The sequence below is a fragment of the Puma concolor genome, chromosome A1 (genome assembly GCF_028749965.1).
Source record: "Puma concolor isolate L17-30 chromosome A1, mPumCon1.1.hap2, whole genome shotgun sequence".
NCBI lineage: Eukaryota > Metazoa > Chordata > Mammalia > Carnivora > Felidae > Puma > Puma concolor.
Window position 1 is genome coordinate 33,871,446 of NC_141667.1, and position 19,463 is coordinate 33,890,908.

Below are 19,463 nucleotides of genomic sequence, written 5' to 3' on the forward strand. Positions count from 1 at the left end.
AACCAACTGAGCCACACAGGCACCCCTTTCTTCCACCTTTTTCAGTGACACAGCTTTACTATTCCAGATATGTAAGCCAGAGGCAAGTGAAAAGTTCTGAATTAGAGCAGATGACTGAGGACAGTTTTTCAAAATTAATTTTATGGGCTGTTAATAAGTGCTATCTGAGAAAATATTAAGTGTTTGCAAAACATTGTATTAGTTCAGTTTAAACAGAATTCTTTGTTAAAATGCTTGTTAGTGACTTTTACATGCTATAAAGATTGTGAATCTTTTGAGAGACTTAAGCAGATATCTAATTTTCAGCACTTTCCTAACTTATTTGATCTTTTTTCCACAAATCCTACTTTACTAATACTGTACTATAGCATAAGTAACCAAAGAGCAGTTCAACTTATAACTTCCAAAGACCTAACTGCATGAAATCCTGTAAGAGAAAAAAATGAAAGTCATCTATACCTTGAGTGGATTTTTCTTCCTGACTTCCCAAAGGCTATTCCTTACACAGGTAAAAGCAGGGTATGGTTCTTGGCCAAATGCAAAGCAGGCATATTAGATGGGAAAGTCTTTTCCTAAATATAGAACGAGGCAACAGAAGGTAAAGAAAGAAAGGGAAGACTCCTTTCATGCCCAATATGTAAAATTTAGAGATGAAGCTTCCTTCATTAAAGACGTAGTGAGAATAAAGAATGTTGTAATTGGTTGATTCCCAGTCCCCTCCTGCCTTCCCTACCTCTAATGGGTCCTCAGGGACTTCCCAAAATCTGGGGTGTAGTTAAGAACAACACATTCTTATGTGTATACACTAGAACTCTCTCATTTTTAAGGATGTAAGAGAAGTGGTAAGTTGTTATTTACCAAAACAATGAACTGTTGTAGAAGGTGGTGCTATCAAACACAGTCTGATGGGACTAGCTGGGCCATAGGGCCAGAAATGAGGAGAATAGTTTGGCATAATAATCTAGAGGAGAGTGTGGAATCTCCAAGACAATGTGTGCCTAGGGAAAGAAAAGAGATGAGAAAAAGAAAAGGAGAAGGAGGTGGAGGAGAGGGTTTAGCCATAAGACTTGAGCATGGGGTTAAAGTGATATAGACGTCATCTGGGGAAGATATCCTGGGCCAGAATATTTGTACTTATAGACAAGTCTAAAGTTCAATTTAAAATTAATTGTATTATTATAATTATAAAACCAAACCTGTTGTCTCAAATCCTCAGTAAAATCTAAAAACCATTGTAGAAATTGAGCAAGAAGCAAGTTTAAGTTTCTACAGGGTCATGGAAAATACACATGGGACAATCAACCCACAAAATGATATAAACCAGAAGCAGCAAGCATTTATACCATAGGAATGTAAGAAATCTAGACATTGGCAGAAATCCTAGGGAAGGCGTTATACTTGCATAGGGTATACAATGAAGAGCTGGGGATCACATTAAAATTTTAAAGAATAGGAGATCTCAGCTAATATCTGAATAACAGAAGGAAGTTACAATTCTGTATGGAGGACCGCCTCAACTCAAATAGCTTGTGGCTTTCACTGCCCAAAAATGCCAATAATTTGCCACTTGAATTGGTTTATATTCCTAATGATCAATTGGCCACATCCACCGGATGCTTTACTCATACTTTAAACTTATCATAACCTTGACTGTAGCTTCCCCACCTCCTCCCTAAGTCTTTGTTTCCTGATTCTGTAAATGTCTGCATCACTCATTCCACTTCTCAAGAAGAAACTTTATCCCTAACTCTTTTCTCTCGTTCACACCACATATCTAAATATTCAAATAATTCTAATTTTTGCTGTGGGATACCATCCCCTTCTGTGTTTTCTCATTTCCTCAGTTTAGCTTGCGTTACCTTGCTGAAATAGTTCCGAGCACCTCTTCACTGTCCACTCTCTCCAATCCTCTGCCTCCATGCTACACCAATTATCTATCTAGAATGCAGATCCGGTCAAGTCACTGTGCCACTAAATACAATTTTCTAGCTCCCCATTGTTCATAAGATGAAATTCTTTCTTTAGCCTGGCTAAAGGCTTTCTTACAAGTGTGTTCCTGACCCACTGCAAGCTTCACCTCCTGCCATTCCGTACTCTACATGCTATGCTATGAGGCCATCCATACGATTTCATCTCCTAATCTTTTCTCCTCGTCTCCTTGTCTTTTCCTACAAAGACCTTGAGCAAAATATGTATGCTCTATCTCCTTACCATAATTCAAAATATCAAGTAAAGTTTAAGATAAGGTCTCGTAAGAATTGTAGTTTCTCTTCAGACAATATTTGCTTTGTTTGATACTTTAACTGAAAAGAATAAACAATATGTACAATTCTACATATTGTATCATACCGATGGGAAAGAGCTAGAGATCTTTGGTGATTGCTTAAATTATACTTCACAAGTAAGCACCACTCTAACATGTATGGCTGGGCTTGCCAAATGGAAACCCATGCTCTGGAGAGTGGCCCTTGCTTATGGTATAGCATAAAAGAATAGAATATGGTGTGAGAAGCATAGAATTTGAGTCTTGGTTTCCTCCTTCATTGTCCAATTGGCCTTACGCAAAACATTTCACTTCTCTAAACCTCACTTTTTATCTACTTCCTAGGATTATTGTGCACATCAAATGGAATTAGGTATATAAAACAAGGCCACAAGAAATAGAGAAAAGGCTTTGTAATCTGTAAAGTTCTATATAAATGTGAAAAGGAGTGCTATGAAAATACAACTGGACATGGAGTCAAAATGCATGGTGCTATGCATTGATCTGTGTCCTAGAAAAAAATACATTGAAGTCTTAATCCCCTGTACTCATAACTGAGGCTTATCTGGAAATAAGGTGTTTGCAGACATAATTAAGATGATATAATTAGGGTGGACCCTAATCCAATATGACTGGTGTCCTTATAAGAAGAGAAGAGAAAGATACATGGGGAGAACACCATGTGAAGATGGAGGCAGAGATTGGAATGGTGTATCTATAAGCCAAGACATTGGCTTGTCAACCATCACCAGAAGTTAGTGGGGAGGCATGGAGAAGATTCTTCCTCAAAGCTATCAGATGGAGTTGACCTTGCTGAAACCTTGATGTCAGATGTCTAGCCTCTGCAACTGAGAGATCGTAAGTTTCTTCTGTTTTAAGGCACCCAGTTTGTGGTATGTTGTGTGGCAGCCCTAGGATATTAATACACATGAGTATAAATTTTAGCTCTGTCAGTTACTAGCTCTATGAATTTGGGTTAAATTCCTTAAGACTTTTTCTCGATACCTTAAGACACTTACCTTTCTGTGATCGTTTCTCTGAGGCCACTGGCCACTCCTTTGACCACAGTGCTAGCTTTGGGGGTCAGTACCACCTGAGATATAAAAAACGAGCCCTTCTTTCTTCTCTCCGTGATGGATGCCTGAAGAAACTGGATCAGTTTTTCCGGGTCTGTGGTGTTGGCCCAGGGTGCTGGCATCATCTGCCCAGGCCAGAGAAAGGGCACTTCCAGAGCCACTGGACTATGGTAGAAGACCAGCACTTGATAGTCTTTCTCCCACAGGTACTTTAGACTAACTTCCTGGGCAAAAATTGCTGGGCACATCTTGTTTCCATAGATGTCTTTCAGCATTTGGACCAGTTTTTCATGGTGATATTTCTGCATCCCATAAAAATGGTTGAAGTCCAAGAATACTACCTCCTTATGGTGATCTGTGAGGAATGCATTAATCTCCTCAAGGCCTTCATTGACTTTGGCACTGAACAAACCATGAGCAAAGTAGAGTTCATTGTCGGGGTCCCTGGGCTTGGTGGAAATTCGAAGATCAAAATAACGGATCCCAGCTCCTAGCTGACCAGTAAAGTTCATTGTTTGAGTGGCTAACCATTTCCGCATCAGCTTTTTGGCTACGGTTCCAAACACAGAGACAAAATTCTGGACGGTTTCTGGCTGTTCAGGCCCTACTGGAGAGGCTTCATCAATGTAGAAGCTGAAGGAATCATGAGATCCTAGAAGAATAACAAGGCATAATGTGGTTATAGTTCAGTCCTTTGCTCTCCCCAACTTCTTTCCCTCTTATAATGTCCATCTCTCTCCCTCAAATGAACCAAAGGAAATAATAAGTAATATTTTCCTCAGTTCAGTCTCATGTTTTAGGCAGTCCCTTTTTATAGCCTATACAGTACACACAGCACTTCAACAGACCAAACTGATTATAAAATGACTTAAAGGGGCGCCTGGATGGCGCAGTCGGTTAAGCGTCCGACTTCAGCCAGGTCACGATCTCGCGGTCCGTGGGTTCGAGCCCCGCGTCAGGCTCTGGGCTGATGGCTCGGAGCCTGGAGCCTGTTTCCGATTCTGTGTCTCCCTCTCTCTCTGCCCCTCCCCCGTTCATGCTCTGTCTCTCTCTGTCCCAAAAATAAATAAAAAAACGTTGAAAAAAGAAGAAAAAAAAATTAAAAAAAAAAAAAAAAATGACTTAAAAATTCCTTCTGATCAGTATTTTAAATACAAATGATCACCTTCTACTTCTGCCAACAAAGAATTTAATGTATTCATTAGGATTGACTTTCCATATAGGTGGCATAAGTGACCACTTATAAAGTGGAATTTATGGGGATTCACTGGTTTCCAAATACTTTGTCTATGATCTTGCCCTTTCCATTCATTAGGAGTTGATTTTAATTGTTGAGAGCTTGTGTCAACGAATAAAGAAGCCCTTTTCACGGACAGATGATCAACATATGAATTGCTACCTCATACAGTCTGGAAGGCACAAGATGTCACAGGGTTAGAGTCAGGGAGAAAGAAGCAACAGGACAGAACAATGTTGATAACATTTAACATCATTCCTTACTCTTCATTTGAGCAAAGGTGAACTTGGATGAGGCCAAGTACTTTTCTCATATTGAATAAGCAGATTTTCTTATAAGTTAACAAAACTGACAGCACTTAAAAAATTAACTAATAGACTATTTTCTTCATAAATATTTCCTCTCAACAGTGAAAGCTCTCTTTGGAGTCAGCTTCCAAATTTGGAAGAATTTCTTCCTAGGAAGAACAAGGGCAACCTTTAATTATCATGTAATTATTATGTATTTAACTATTATTAATCGTTTAATGTATTATTTTATTATTATTTATTTAATTATTATTTATTACTAATTTAGTTTAATTATTTATTATTATTTTTGTCTGTTACAAATATCAAAACTCCAGAAATGTAGCAATGAACATGTGCATGATTTGCCTGTAAGTACAGAGTGCCATTTAAAATATTGTTGGATCTAATCAAGAAAAATTATTTCGTTTTAATTTTTTTAATGTTTATTTATTTTTGAGAGGGAGAGAGAGCACGCACATGTGCATGAGCGGGGGAGGGTGGAGAGAGGGAGGCAGGATCCAAAGCTGCTCAGTGCCTACAGCATACAGCCCAATGCGGGGCTCAAACTCACCAACCGTGAGGTCATGACCTGAGCCAAAGTTGGACTTTCAATGGACTGAGCCACACAGATGCCCCTTAATTTTATTTTTGAAAGCCTCCCGTAATTCTTGGGCATGACCTACTGAACAGGTAACGTGAAATTAATATGTCCTGAATTTTTCACACGTGTCATTCCCCATCTGTTACTCAGGCTTCCTTCGACCTTGTTGCCCCATTTCTGATCTAGTTCTTTTGAAAATAAAAAAGACACACCTTGTTCTACTTCTTACACTCCTTCCACCCAACACACACACACACCCACACACACACATACACACACATACTCCCTTTATATTTATCATCCATCACCTCAGGGCCTTTGCCTGATAAGCTATTTGAAGCAATTGTTTTCGGTGATACAATATTTATCTTTGTCTATATTCCATATCTATGTCAATCTATATCTATATGTCCATGTGTACATCTATCTATGTCGAGCATTAAACAGCCCAGAGGAATAACAAGAGTATGAACTTCAGACACCTTGGTAAATTGTTAGAGAAAATATTTTGAAGAATACTTTAATGCCTTACAAATGATAACCTTTAAGATTTGGAACAGCTAACTCCTCAGAATTATTAGCTTTTTTTAAACAATGAAAGGTAACTCCAAAATACAGAAATGCCATGTTTAATTTAATCTGGAACTGTCTGATCTATTTATCTTCAGTACATGGGATAGGAAGAAAATGTTAGCACTTTCTAAATAAGCAAAACTGGCAGTCTGGATCTGTATTGGCAAATTTTAACAGGGATTGAAATTGCCGCATATCAACTTATTAGTTGCTGTTCAGCCAATTGCTATATAAATGAAAAGGCTAAACAACCTGTGCTGTGGCTCAGTATACAGACAGAACATGATTAAAGGAAGAAATAAAAAGGTGAGTTGAAGAAGAGCTATAATCAAATGATCTAGGATTAAAATAGGTATAAATGAAAAACTAAACTCTCAAAATAAGGGTTAATGTATAAAATTTGAAAAATTTTTAAAGTTAATTTCCAAGCATGTGAAAAGAAGGGAGATGGAAATAATTGTCTACTTCTGTAATATTGTGATAGACATATTTGGAAGCAAGCAGAAAGGGAATTTAAATATGACTAGATTTCTTTTTCCATAAATGAGTGGTTCTTTGCTTTCAATATGACATTGGTTTCATTATTCTGTCATGTGGCTATCTGGCAAATTAGAAAAAAAAAGCCTAGAAAAAGTCACCAATTTTGAAAATCGTATAAAAGGACATTAGTCTCTAGATTAAATTATTTGTTGACATTTCAGGACAATATGTTAGGAGATCAAAATAAGGGAATGTTAGGAATAAAAATTAAAAACAGCTAACCGTCAGAGGAAGAAACCCCCACCATTTTTTGTCCTAAGCTAGGTGATTCTGAGGTCCATGTACAGCATTTGGTGCAGAGGCAAACATCACTTGGAGAGGAGAATTAAATCATCAATCAATAAAAAAAAATGTCTTTGCATTGGGGGGAGAGAATACACAATCTAATGTTGGCCAAAAAAGGACTATCTTCATGGCTTTTGATTTCATTTGGAATAGTACTTCCTCCCCAATTTTAACATTTTCACTAACCCATTAAGTCTTCTATTTGTTTGAACTTAAAACAAAAATACAATGGTATTTTATGACCTTTCAGTAACAGAGGAAAAGTCTGGCTGAGCCCTCGTTCTTTAAAAACCAGAGAGCCCTGCCCACAAGCAAGACAGTGCTTTTTATTTCTTTGTTCTTGGCTACATCCACAACTTTTCTGCCTTATCTGCTCTAATATTTTGCTGCTACACTGGCTCAGTATTTCTGGGCTCCTCACCTCTTATCTTTTTCTTGTCTACAGCCCCAGACTCATACCTTGGACCTGATACTTAATGTTGCTCCCCTGATTCTAAACTTAGCCTCTGAATTTTGGGTCTGATTTGCATTCTCTAGTCAGAGAAGAGCTGGCCACTCCCATTATGAACCCACACCATCAAATTCATTTGCTATGGCTCTGAAGAAATGAACTGATTAGAAGAGGTCTTTTTTTTCCCCCCCTTCATTTCTTTGAAACAATCACTTTTACTAGTTTCTCCTCAGTCTGCCACATCATCCCTTCATTTAGGCAGTAGGTATCCTTCTAAAATTGACCCCCCAAATCCCTGACCTCCTGGCATTCATCCTTGCCCCCTGACCCCCCAGTATGGGCCTAATCTAGTGACTTGCTTCTGATGAATTAAATAACACAAATATGATGGGATACCACTTCTGAGATTAGGTTACAAAGACTGTGACTTCCATCATGTTACTTTCTCTCATGCTGACTTTGATGAAGCAAACTGTCACGTTGGAGAGGTCCATGTGATAAAGAACTGGGAATGGCCTCCAGCCAATAGCAAGCTAGGAAATAAGGCCTTGATTTGAACAGCCCTCAAGGATTTGAAATCTGTCAATAGCCACAGAGTATGATTGGAAGCACACCCTGCCCCGGAGGGATCTTGATTTGTAGCATCGAGAGAGACCTGAAGCAGAGAATCCAGTTAAGCCTTGCCTGGATTCCTGACCCATACAAACTGTGTGTTGTTTTAAGTGATTAAGTTTTGGGATAATTTATTACATAGCAACAGCTAACAAATACAGGCTGTGACAACTCTTTTGTGTTGATGAGAGGATTTGAGGTCTAAAGACTCAACTGCCCAATATAAGAACTTGGAATTTTACTACACTTGTGGTAAGCATAGCATAATATATGGAGTTGAATTACTATGTTGTAACACCTGACACCCATGTAACATTGTGTGTCAACCATACTCAAAATAAATAGACAAATAAGTCAAAATTTTAATGAAAAAAAATTAATTAAAAATGTTCATGGGCAAGGTGCCTGGGTGGTTCAGTTGGTTAAGCATCCGACTTTGGCTCAGGTCAGAATCTCATGGTTTACAAGTTTGAGCCTCGCACCCAGCTCTGTGCTGACAGCTCAGAGCCTGGAGCCTGCTTCAGATTCTGTGTCTCCCTCTCTCTCTGCTCCTTCCCCGCTTGCACTCTGTCGGTCTGTCTCTCTCTCAAAAATAAATAAATATTAAAAAAAAAATTTTAATGTTCATGTGCAACTTTCTATGCATAAAAACTATAAGGTAAGAGGAAGAATGAAAGAAAATTGGCTTAAAAGGTCTTCTTGAATGCACAACTGGAGTTAAGTCATTCTGCATACTGTGGTGGATGATCTTAGCTGTCATCTGGTCTAACCAACTAGCATGCATCACCCATTTTATTAACTCAACAATGTAAAGAATATGTATGATAATCTCATTTTATGGTCTCTGATAGCACTGGACTTAGCTGCTCATTCTATTGGGTGCTGTAGTAGGAAAAATTCTAGAATGGCCCCCAAAACCTCCATCCTCTGAGTACAGATGCCCTGTGTAATCCTCTCCCCTTGAATGTGCTGAATATGACGGGATATCATTCTCGTGATTATGTTCCAGGATACGGAAAGGAAGTTTTTTCCCCCATTTGTAATTAAAGTCTCTAACTGGTTGGCTTTGAGCTAACCAAAGAGAGAGTATTCTAGGCGGGCCTGACCTAAGCAGGTAAGCCATAAAATGAGACAACAAGCAGCAACAGGTTTTCTCCTGTCGATTTTAAGTAAAATGCAATGTTGCAGAGAGGGCAACATGGCAGTTGAAGGGATTAATACCAAAGTGCTGTGAAACTTTCTTTAATTTGAAAACATCTAAACAATCAGCAGCCACAAAAAGAAACATTTATCTAAACTTAAGCAGAGCTTCTGAAAATACAGCTGCCATTGACCTCTCTCCCAGGGACTTTCTTGACTGGGAAGACTGTGTAAATTCAGCTGGTCATTAGAATAAAAAAACCCAATATAACCTTCCATACCCTCTCACTGAAGCCCTACCTGCCTCCCTTTGACTAACTTTAATATACAAGCCTTTCCTTTCCGGTTATTCAGTAAGTTACTCATCACTGAGTGATCCCACATGTACACTGTGGACACATAGATAAACCCTGTCTTCTCTCCTATTAATCTATCATCAATTACTTTACAGACTGCCAATCACAGGACCCAGACTTGGAGAGGAAAAGTATTCCTCCCAACCCCTTACATAGTGGGCAGCCTCTAGGAGCTTGAGGACCACAGTCCCACAACTCAAGGAACTAGATTCTGCCAACAAGCAGCAAGCTTGCAAGAGGAGACTCGGCCTCAGGTGATGAGACTACAGCCTTGGCCAACACTTTGATTTGCAGTCTGGTCTTCAGATTAAAGTAAATCAGGTAACGAAAGCAGCACTAAAGTGGGGGTTGGGTGACTAGTTTCAAATTCAAGCTCAATCGCTAACTCACAAGTTAACACTGGAGGATCATCAGATTGTTTACCATTCTGGCTTTGGGTTTACCAGTTTGCTCAATTAAAACATTCTCCACACTTACTTCACAGGGTTCTTACAAAGAACAAATGAAACCAGGTTTGCAAAAGTCCCATAAAAGGACTATAAAACTTAAATTACTGTTGTTCTCTTGCGGTGGTATACCTAGTCACAAAACAGATTCACTTGTGACTTAGGAAACACTACCTAGGTGAATACACATTGGGATGGCAGTGCAAACTCACATGGGAGATGATTTAAATTGTAGGATTTAGGTTTGTAAATACTTTTTTGAAAACAAGATTCTTATCCGCCATTTGTCTAAGGTTTTAGCAAATATTGAGCGATCAAATGTACCCCGAGTCTTGTGGCTTTGAACAGCAACTGAATAGTGACATCTTGCCATGTACTTACACTAAATAGTAACCTTCTTTCATTCAGTATCTTTCCAGTATTATCTATACAAGTTCTTTGGGATGAACTTCTATTGGTCTCTTGATTTGGCCACAGTTCCATTTCAAATTCTACAAAATCATGGGGTTAATAAACGTCAAAGAGAATGTATCAAGTCAATTTCATCTGTGAACCTTCAGAACAAAAGGCCCAGTAGGCTAAGTTTTGACGTGCCCATGAGTGTACAATTCCAATATCTATAGCCTGACCTTAGAATTCAGGCTCTGACTCCATCAAAATGACAACTGCTCCTCACCTTGCTCTGCAGAGCACTGAGCTTGCAAGTTTATGTATGGCATACCAGGCTTCCCTCTCCCTATTTTATTCCTGTTGTTTGGCACGGGGGCTGAGGTTTTCAAGACTCCTGCTGTCTGGTAACAGACTTCCTGCATATTTGATACCTTGATACCTTTTATGATAATAGGACCAATACCACAGGAATGGGGAAGCATATGTACCTTTTACCTGGGAACCAAAAGAGGACTGCTGGGTGAGGAACTGAAAGGGTAGATTTCGTTTCTGAGTCATCATTCTAGGGTAGGGATGAGCAGGTGGCACAATCTCCACTTTCCATTGGAAGAGATGGTGTGAAGTTTACCCTCTTGTCTTCCTTTTATGAAATTCTTAATCCTAGTCTTCTTTTATGACCCACAAGTATTCCCTTCTGTACAGCAAAGAATTATTTCCATTCATGGTGGTCTTCCTGTCTCCTGAATGCACAGTCCCTCTGGTCTGCACCCACACCTTCATCAACTAGTAATTGTTATTAGATGTTGTTACTAACACTCATCATGTTCATTAAATATTTTCTCTTTGTTTCTGACTCTCCGCCCACAAACCTTCCTTCCTATATACATATATACATGCACACACTATAAGCAGATTGCAAGCTTCCTAGAAAAAAAAACAAAATCAAAAAACTCATGCCTTATAAGTCCATGTCCACTACTGCACCTGGTTTTATTAATATAAACCTATTTTAGGCCAATGGGTCCAAATAAAATTTATACAGGATATGCTGCAAAGGTGAAATAATTACTTCTAATAATCATTTGTTACAGATTAGGCAATTTTTCTTTACCACTTCCTCTCGAGTTTCTCAGGAAATTAGTCTACACAGCCCGGTTCTCTTTCCCTGACTTTGGTTCCATCTTTCATCCACTGTAGTCAGACCATCACTGTTGCAACTCATATCCATCCTCTGTGAAATATCACTGATGACCACTAAAGAAAACCCACGAGCCACTTCTGTGATCTCATTCCTAAGCCCTCACACAGAACGTGGCAGGCATTTAGTTCATGTCGTTGATTAAGCAAATGAATGAATCCTTCTCAGCCTTTCTGGAACATTTGATACTGCTATGCTCCCTCTTTGAAATATTTTCCTCCTTTGGCTTTTGGGACATAGCTCTTTACTAGTCTTTCTACACTCTCTGTGATTGCTGTTTCTCAGTCTCCTTCACGACCTCTTCTTGTTCTTCCAGCTCCTAAATGAGGGTGTTATTCAGAGCTCTATTCGAGACTTCAAGTGGCTCCATTCTTTTTCCTTGCTTGATCTCCTCTACCTCGTTGGCCTCATGCCTTTAACAGATGCACCATGAATTAACACCATCTAATCTGACCTGCATTCCAGACCCCCTGTCTGCCTACCAGGCAACTAAATTTCATCAGTCTGTGGGAACCTTACACTTAAAATGTCCCAGGTGAACCTTAGCATCTTCCTCTTCCCAAATCCTCCTTTTCATGTGCCGCCTAACATACTTGATTACCTTATGATTCTTCTATCTCATTCTTGGCTTCATCTTCAATTCTCACCTGCCTCTCAAACCCCACATTCAATTGGTCTTAAAGTCCCATTGTATTGACCTTCAAATCCTCTCTCAGATATGCCCTCTTCTTTTCTGTTCCATTGCCAGGGGCCTGGTTTCCTGTTGGGACCACTGAAATCGCTTTCAGGTACTATTTCCTTCATCCCAGTTGCCACCATTCTACCCTTCTCAAAGGTTTTACCCTGTCTTGGCCTCTAGAATGGATTTAACCTTTGAGAGAAGATATAATTGATTTCCAGCTAAATACCCTGGCATTCATCAACAAGTCCCTTTTGCTTTCTGCCCCATTTTTCATTAACAGGAATTTTGACTCGGTAACATATCTAGTACCCAACTCTTCTGGGGGAATTATTTGCTCTTATAAGCCCCTGCCACCCTTGGGAGACTGAAATCCCATCATTATATATTAGAATGGTATCTAAACCTGGTTATCTGCTGAGTCTGTCCACCCGTCGGTATTCCTTTAATACCCTTCGATACTGTCTCCAGAGTACTAATTAGACAGCTCCATCCACTGTAACCTTGTACTAAATCACTAAACACAACCCTTTGTGTGGCCTCTGGCTTTGAGAGGCTACAAACCTGACTGATGGTATATGGAACTCTAACATCAGCACATGATCCTCTCTGCAGGTGGATCTGTACTGCTCCATCACTAGTAGTACTTAAATAAAATCCACTCTTGGCTTCTAACTGTAATGGAGGAGAGAAAATGCACAGATTATGGAAATAATATTAATTCTTAAGTCACTTTTACTTGGTTTGGAAGTCAATCAGTCCTCTCCATTGTTGATGCTCAATCCGACAGAAAAAAAAAAAACGTTAAAATTAATTAGTTGGTTCTTACTTGACAACGTATCATTAATCTCACTAATTTTTGTTTGCCCCATTAATTAAACTGATGAGTTATTGGGATTTGTTTTAGAGACAAAGACCAAACCTTGAAGAATAGGGATCACTCCTTACTCCTGGCACGCAATCTTGCCTCAGCCCTCCAGCACATGATCAGGTCTTTGTGCACAATACAAGAGATTTTGCATCATCAGAGATAATGCATAATATGTATCAGAAACCAGAACACTTTAGGATTGAACGGATAATTAAAAACTACACACCTGTAATGCATATACTTTACTTGACATAATAAATGTATAGAAAAAACATTTTCAAGTAATAAACCTGACATATCTTGCAGAACACTGAGATGAATCTTTTTGTAAAGGAATAATCAAAATAGTCGTGCTGTGATTTCTCTTTGGCTAAATCTGTATCTTTCATACTGTGTAACGCCTTCTTCCCCAGCACACCTCAGAGACAGTAAGCTGAAGTAAAAAAGGCTGGTTTTCTTACTTAAGTCTTTTGATCCAGGATCCCAGATGCCAAATTTGAGAAGCCCTATTACATTGATGCTTCCCAGGAGTACAGAAGCTCAATAATCATCACAATATCTTTAGAATTACTGGGCTGTTTCCTTAAACCAATAGATGAGCCAACAGTGAATAGTTTAAGAGCAGTGGTGTTCCAGGCAAGGGGCAGAAAAAGCAGCTTGTTCTAATTGCCACCCTTGGTGAAACTGTTGAACCTTCTTTTATAGGAATTTCTTTTTAAGGACTATCAATAGGGATGCCAGAGAAAATAATTAAAAGAGACCCCAAGAAATAGAGAAGTTTGAAATTACTGTCTAAGCCAGCTCAGCAATGCATTCTCTCTTTCCACGGCATCTATCTCGGCCCTTCTCAGCAGAGTCAAATGGAATCGTGAGTGGAGGTTTTGCCACGTATATTGTGCTGCTAAGCCAACACTGGAAGCATTATGACCTTCTAAGCCCAGCAACACAGCATCAGTGAGGGCAGTTTCCAAAAAGGGAAGGTCCTGAGACCAGGAAGAATCTATATTGTAAATATAAAGTCTTAAGAAAAAAATCAGTAGATCAGCAGTATTTGTCAGGTAATTCAAAAGAGCAATAGACCCATCTGCTTTTTTAAGCACCCCTGGTGCTTAACCAGTGGTGATTTTGACCCAGGAGATATTTGACATCATGTGGAAATACTTTGCATTGTTATAGCTGAAGGGGACCGCTACTGGCATCTAATGGGTAGAAGACCAGGAATGCTGCTATCCATCCTACAACTACATGCACCAACTGCCCTCACCACAAAGAATCAACCAGCCTAAAATGCCCGTAATAACAAGACTGAGAAAGCCTACCCTAGTGGAAACCATACAGGCAGAGCGATTTCCAGAGGTAGAAACCAAACACTCTGAATTTCCCTGCTTCATCTGTAATATACACATTTCCCCACACCTATAACACATCTCTCATACACTTATTGTGCCATTCTATTTTGAAGCTGTCTAAATACGTACTGCAACTAAAAACTGTCACACATGAGGCATTGCTTTTGAGTTTATTTAAAACCCAACAGAATATGTGGCTTTGGCACTTATTTCTACTAATCTCTTGATTTTTACTTCAACATTTCTTTCAACTGTTCTAACAAGTTCTCAAGGTAACCAGTAGCCCGTTTAGGATAAAATTAAACCCATGTGGACAGGTACATTTTATTCGTTGTCTTCATCACCACTCCAGAAGCTTCTGTGTGGCATGAATGTTATGAGGACAAGATTTGTCTAGCTCTTCTTTAATGTATTAAATAAATCAAACACCTATTCTGTGCAAGGCAGTATGAAAGTTCTATGCATGGCTGTGAAGAGGTGAGGTGGAGGGCTGGAGAGATTAAAATAATTAGCATTTACTAAGTCAAAAAAGGGAAGGTGGGTTCCCTCTGTTTCTTATGCTTTATCTTCTGCTCTATCAGGCCAAGCATTTGGTCGACATTTATTGAGTATCTATTATATGCCATGCATTGGGTCAAGGATATGGAAATAAAACAGATGCAAGACTCATCTAGGTTCTGTCCTTGTGGAGTTCAGATCATAGTGGGGAGAAATAAGCCAGAAAAGCCACCATTATCATAAAGTATGAAAGATGCTATGATAAGCTACATACGATACCTTTTGATAAAAGAGTAGTTCAGTCCTGAGCTCAAAAGGATCTTTCAGAATAATTACTAATCAATGTGAAAGGGTGAGAACAAAACCCCAAACACATGAAACTTTTTCAATGTTAATATGCATAGGGATCACTCAAGTATCTTGTTAAAATCTGATTATGTTGGTCTGGGAAGGGGCATGAGCTTCTGCATTTCTTTCCTTTTTTTTTTTGATGTTTATTTATTTATTTTTGAGGGAGAGACAGAGAGAGCAAGCGAGGGGCAGAGAGAGAGGGAGAAAAAGAGAATCCTAAGCAGGCTCCACACTATCTGAGCAGAGCCCAATGCAGAACCTGAACCCACAAACAGTGAGATCATGACCTGAGCCGAATTCAAGAGTCGGACGCTTAGCCGACTGAGCCACCCGGGCGCCCCCGAGATTCTGCATTTCTTTTTTTTTTTTTTTTTTAATTTTTTTTCAACGTTTTTTAATTTATTTTTGGGACAGAGAGAGACAGAGCATGAACGGGGGAGGGGCAGAGAGAGAGGGAGACACAGAATCGGAAACAGGCTCCAGGCTCCGAGCCATCAGCCCAGAGCCTGACGCGGGGCTCGAACTCACGGACACGCGAGATCATGACCTGGCTGAAGTCGGACGCTTAACCGACTGCGCCACCCAGGCGCCCCTGAGATTCTGCATTTCTAACAAGCTCCCAGGTATTATCAATGTTGCTTCAAGGACCACACTTTGAATAGCAAGGTACTAAGGTAATACTGGCCTCATCTTCTCTACAACTACTATTATACTGCCTTCTCTCCCCATTGTTCTGTGCATCCCTATTCCTCAGTTCCCTTATCTGCACATGCACACACACACACACACACACACACACACACACACACACACTGATGCATACACTTTTGCTCGTGTGCAGTTTGGGAAGATGTTATAATGCTTGTGTTTGGATTATTGATTGAATACTTTGCTGTGTCACAAGGAAGAAAATCTTATCTGATCTTTTTATTTATCAATAAAATATTCATATTGGTAATTTTTATAATAAAATATGTTTTTGATAAATTTTCTGAAGTCATTTGCTCATTACTACTCATATGAACACTGCCAATCAATCTGCACATCTCAAGTAATAACCAAACACAAGTCCCAGCCATAAGAAAAGGCAGGAGCAAATCAGAGCACAGGTAAGCCTCGTTGCTCTTGTCCTTGAGGCCACCAAGCTTCAATTTCTTCAAATGTCTGTATTTCCAGATTCATCATGGCCACTCTGCCAGATACCATGATTCAGGGAAAAGGATGAATCAAGGATGACTAAATAAGAAAGATGGGAGATGGCGTCCATGAAAGAAATGTGGCAAAGATTCGGAAGAAAAATGGCATAGTTTGTCAATAATTTTGGCCTTGGTTATTTTAGCAGAGCCTGGAGGGGAACTCAGAAGGGACTTATCTGTTGACAAATAATCTGGGAGAGAACCAGAAAAAAAAAATCATGCTCCTTTTGGTGATCTGCTCTGCCTTGACTTCTAAAGGGCCTGGACAGCTCAAGAAGGACCAGACATTCTGGACCTGAAAGAGACATGCTTTATTTAAGAGGCAACAAGAAAACCTGTTTTGCAGAGCAGACTGTGTGGTTCTTTCCACATTCACTGGCCCCAAAGATGCACCATGAAGTCGAAGGAGATTGGACTCCCAGGAGCCTTTGGTAGTATGTAGCCCCGGGTCTCATGGCCACTCAAGATGGGTCCCTCTCCCTCTGCTGGCTGGACTCCAGCTACACCAGGATTCTTTCTGCTTATTGAATACACTAAGTTCATTCCAGCCTAGCCCTTGTTCTCTCTATTCTCCCTGCTTGCAATGCTCTGCCCCTAGTTGTTTTCAGGGCTGGCAACTTTTTGTTTAAGTCTCAGCTCAACTGCCATCTTTTTAAGTCAACCTCCTGCATGTAAAGTGAGTGTAACTCATCCAACCCTTCCTTACTGCCTGTCAGTCTCTGTCACATGATCACCTTTTATTTTCTTCACAGTATTTATCACTAGCTTCAAGTCACACTTCATTTAATTGCTTGTTTGCTTCCTGTCTATCTCCCCTCACTAGAATTTAATTCCATGAGAATGAGATTCTAATCTGTCTTTTTCACTACCATATACCCATTAAAAGGCATGGCCATGGGCACATAAAAGATATTCAATAAATATCTGTTGTATGAAATAATATCTTTCCATCTCTCTAAACCTCAATACCCTAATCTGCAAATGGGATTGATAATGCTATCTACCTATAAAGTTTAAGTAAATGATAAGCACTAAACATTGATTATAGAAAATACTCAGTAGGCAATAGCTTTTATTATCAATATTAACTATTATTTCTGCATTAATTCTGAGCACAAATTACCTAGCACACAGTGTAGATTCTCACCAAGCATAGACCGAATAAATGAATGAATGAGAACTGCACCAAAAGATTATAAACACTATGGCTGTCATAAATTCATAGAACCACTCAGTGAAAATATTGCCACTACATCTAGGGGTGCAGTGGAGAGAAAATTGTGTCTTAAAGTCCTCTCTCTTTTTGATTCCCTGGACCACGGGTGTCCTTTCCTGCACTGGATGCAGCAATGCCAAAGCCTGCCATCACAGGAAGGCTCTGCTCCTTACACACATGCCATTCCAGATTCTTACAAGTGTAAGTCTTCCTCCTGATATCCAGAGCCATGACCCTTAGCTTCCCTTCAACCCAGATCGCCTGTAGGGGCTCGAGAGTAGGAAAGCTTACTCCATGACCACCTCTTCCCCCAGGAGTTTTATACTTGGGACAGGTACCCAAATCTGAGCAGCCACTGAAGCAGGAACTAAGGAAATTCAGTCAGACTCTGCTAACATGCATCGAAAGGGCAAAGAAGTTGGGAAGGGAGATGTGGTCACCAGACACGCAGCCCGGCATTCCCCACTCCTCTTTAGGAGCTAGTTGTTTAAGATGCTGATGTGTTCCTAACGCCACCTGCTCCACTGGTTTCTCCACTAGAACTTCCCTATACTGACAGATCCCAAAGCTTGGGGCAGCCCTCTATGTCTTTAGGCACAGGAGCAGGTCTGGTCACGTGGGCAGACATAATGAATGACCTGGGGAAAGGGAGGGGACAGATTAACATAAGACCAAAACCCTATCATTGAAACCAACTATTCTGAATGAAATGAATCTCTATTGTGTTTTACCTCTAAGAAGAAAACTAATATGAAACATGGCAAATAAACAGTCCAGTTATTATATTCTCTTAGATTTGAGAGCGAGAAGGCCTCTGAAGCTTATTTAGCTTTGTTCTTGCATGTCTGGCACTATTGGTTTCCCTTTTATGAATAATAAAAATCTGAAATAAAACAACATTGCCCTTAATCATGTTTGTGCTACAGAGAAAACATCTCCTTGATATTTAAGCCTTTGATTCTACGATGCCCTCACAAAACACCACTTTTAGCCAACAGCTGGATCTTTTCTTATCAAAGAAGTGCTTGAGGCATGGGGATTATTTATTCCTTTGGTCCTTCTACCAATCTCCCCTTCCCTTCCTCCAGCCTTCGGATTTGAAATCTGGGTATGTAGAGAACTGCATACCTCCTCCTGCTTCCCAAACACACTACCAAGCTAAGATAATAAGCTGTGTCTGGTAGATCTGGTGCACGCATGCAGACCGGTTGCTAAAAACTAGAATACGGGTAGCAACGTTAAACCCAAGAAGATTCTGAATAGCATCACCTTACTGCTACGTGATATTTGATCTCCTAAGTCCAAGAACGCACACACATATGTATTACACACAATACAAATATTCCCAAACCACTTCACCCCATTTCCTTTTCCATACTCCAGCACATATATGGTGTTTTTATTGGCTACAAAGCAAATATGACAACATTAAGGGTTAGTTTAAAAATGGAGAAGATATGTAGTTTTCTTACCTGAATAGAGCCACCCTAGAGAAAACCTTCCATTTACCCATATGTTTTTTTAGTATGGATCCATACGCATTCATAGTTTACACAGTTTGATCAGTGCAGACCAAACGCATTAGGTTACATCATCAAAGTTTTTCCATTGTCTTTTTTCATCATTATGACTTAGTCTTCAAACACTGTTTAGATGATTTCATTATATTGCATATGCTAACATGTATAATCCCTCTATTAGCAGGGCGCCTCGGTGGCTCAGTTGGTTGAGCATCAGACTTTGGCTTAGGTCATGAACTCACTGTTCATGGGTTTGAGCTCTAGAGCCCTGTATCAGGCTCACTGCTGTAGCCCAGAGCCCACTTTGGATCCTATCTCCCCCCTC

The 19,463-nt window shown here is 39.8% G+C and overlaps 1 protein-coding gene across 3 annotated transcripts in view; it reads right to left on the reverse strand.

Annotated features, from left to right (window-relative positions):
* Positions 1-19,463, reverse strand: part of PLCXD3 (phosphatidylinositol specific phospholipase C X domain containing 3) — a 166,199-nt gene that overhangs the window by 47,032 nt on the left and 99,704 nt on the right. For all 3 annotated transcript variants that reach the window (XM_025924801.2, XM_086677941.1, XM_086677933.1), the window contains exon 2: positions 3,283-3,991. In XM_025924801.2, the coding sequence (XP_025780586.1) occupies positions 3,283-3,991 (709 nt within the window). The remainder of the gene's footprint in view (positions 1-3,282; positions 3,992-19,463) is intronic.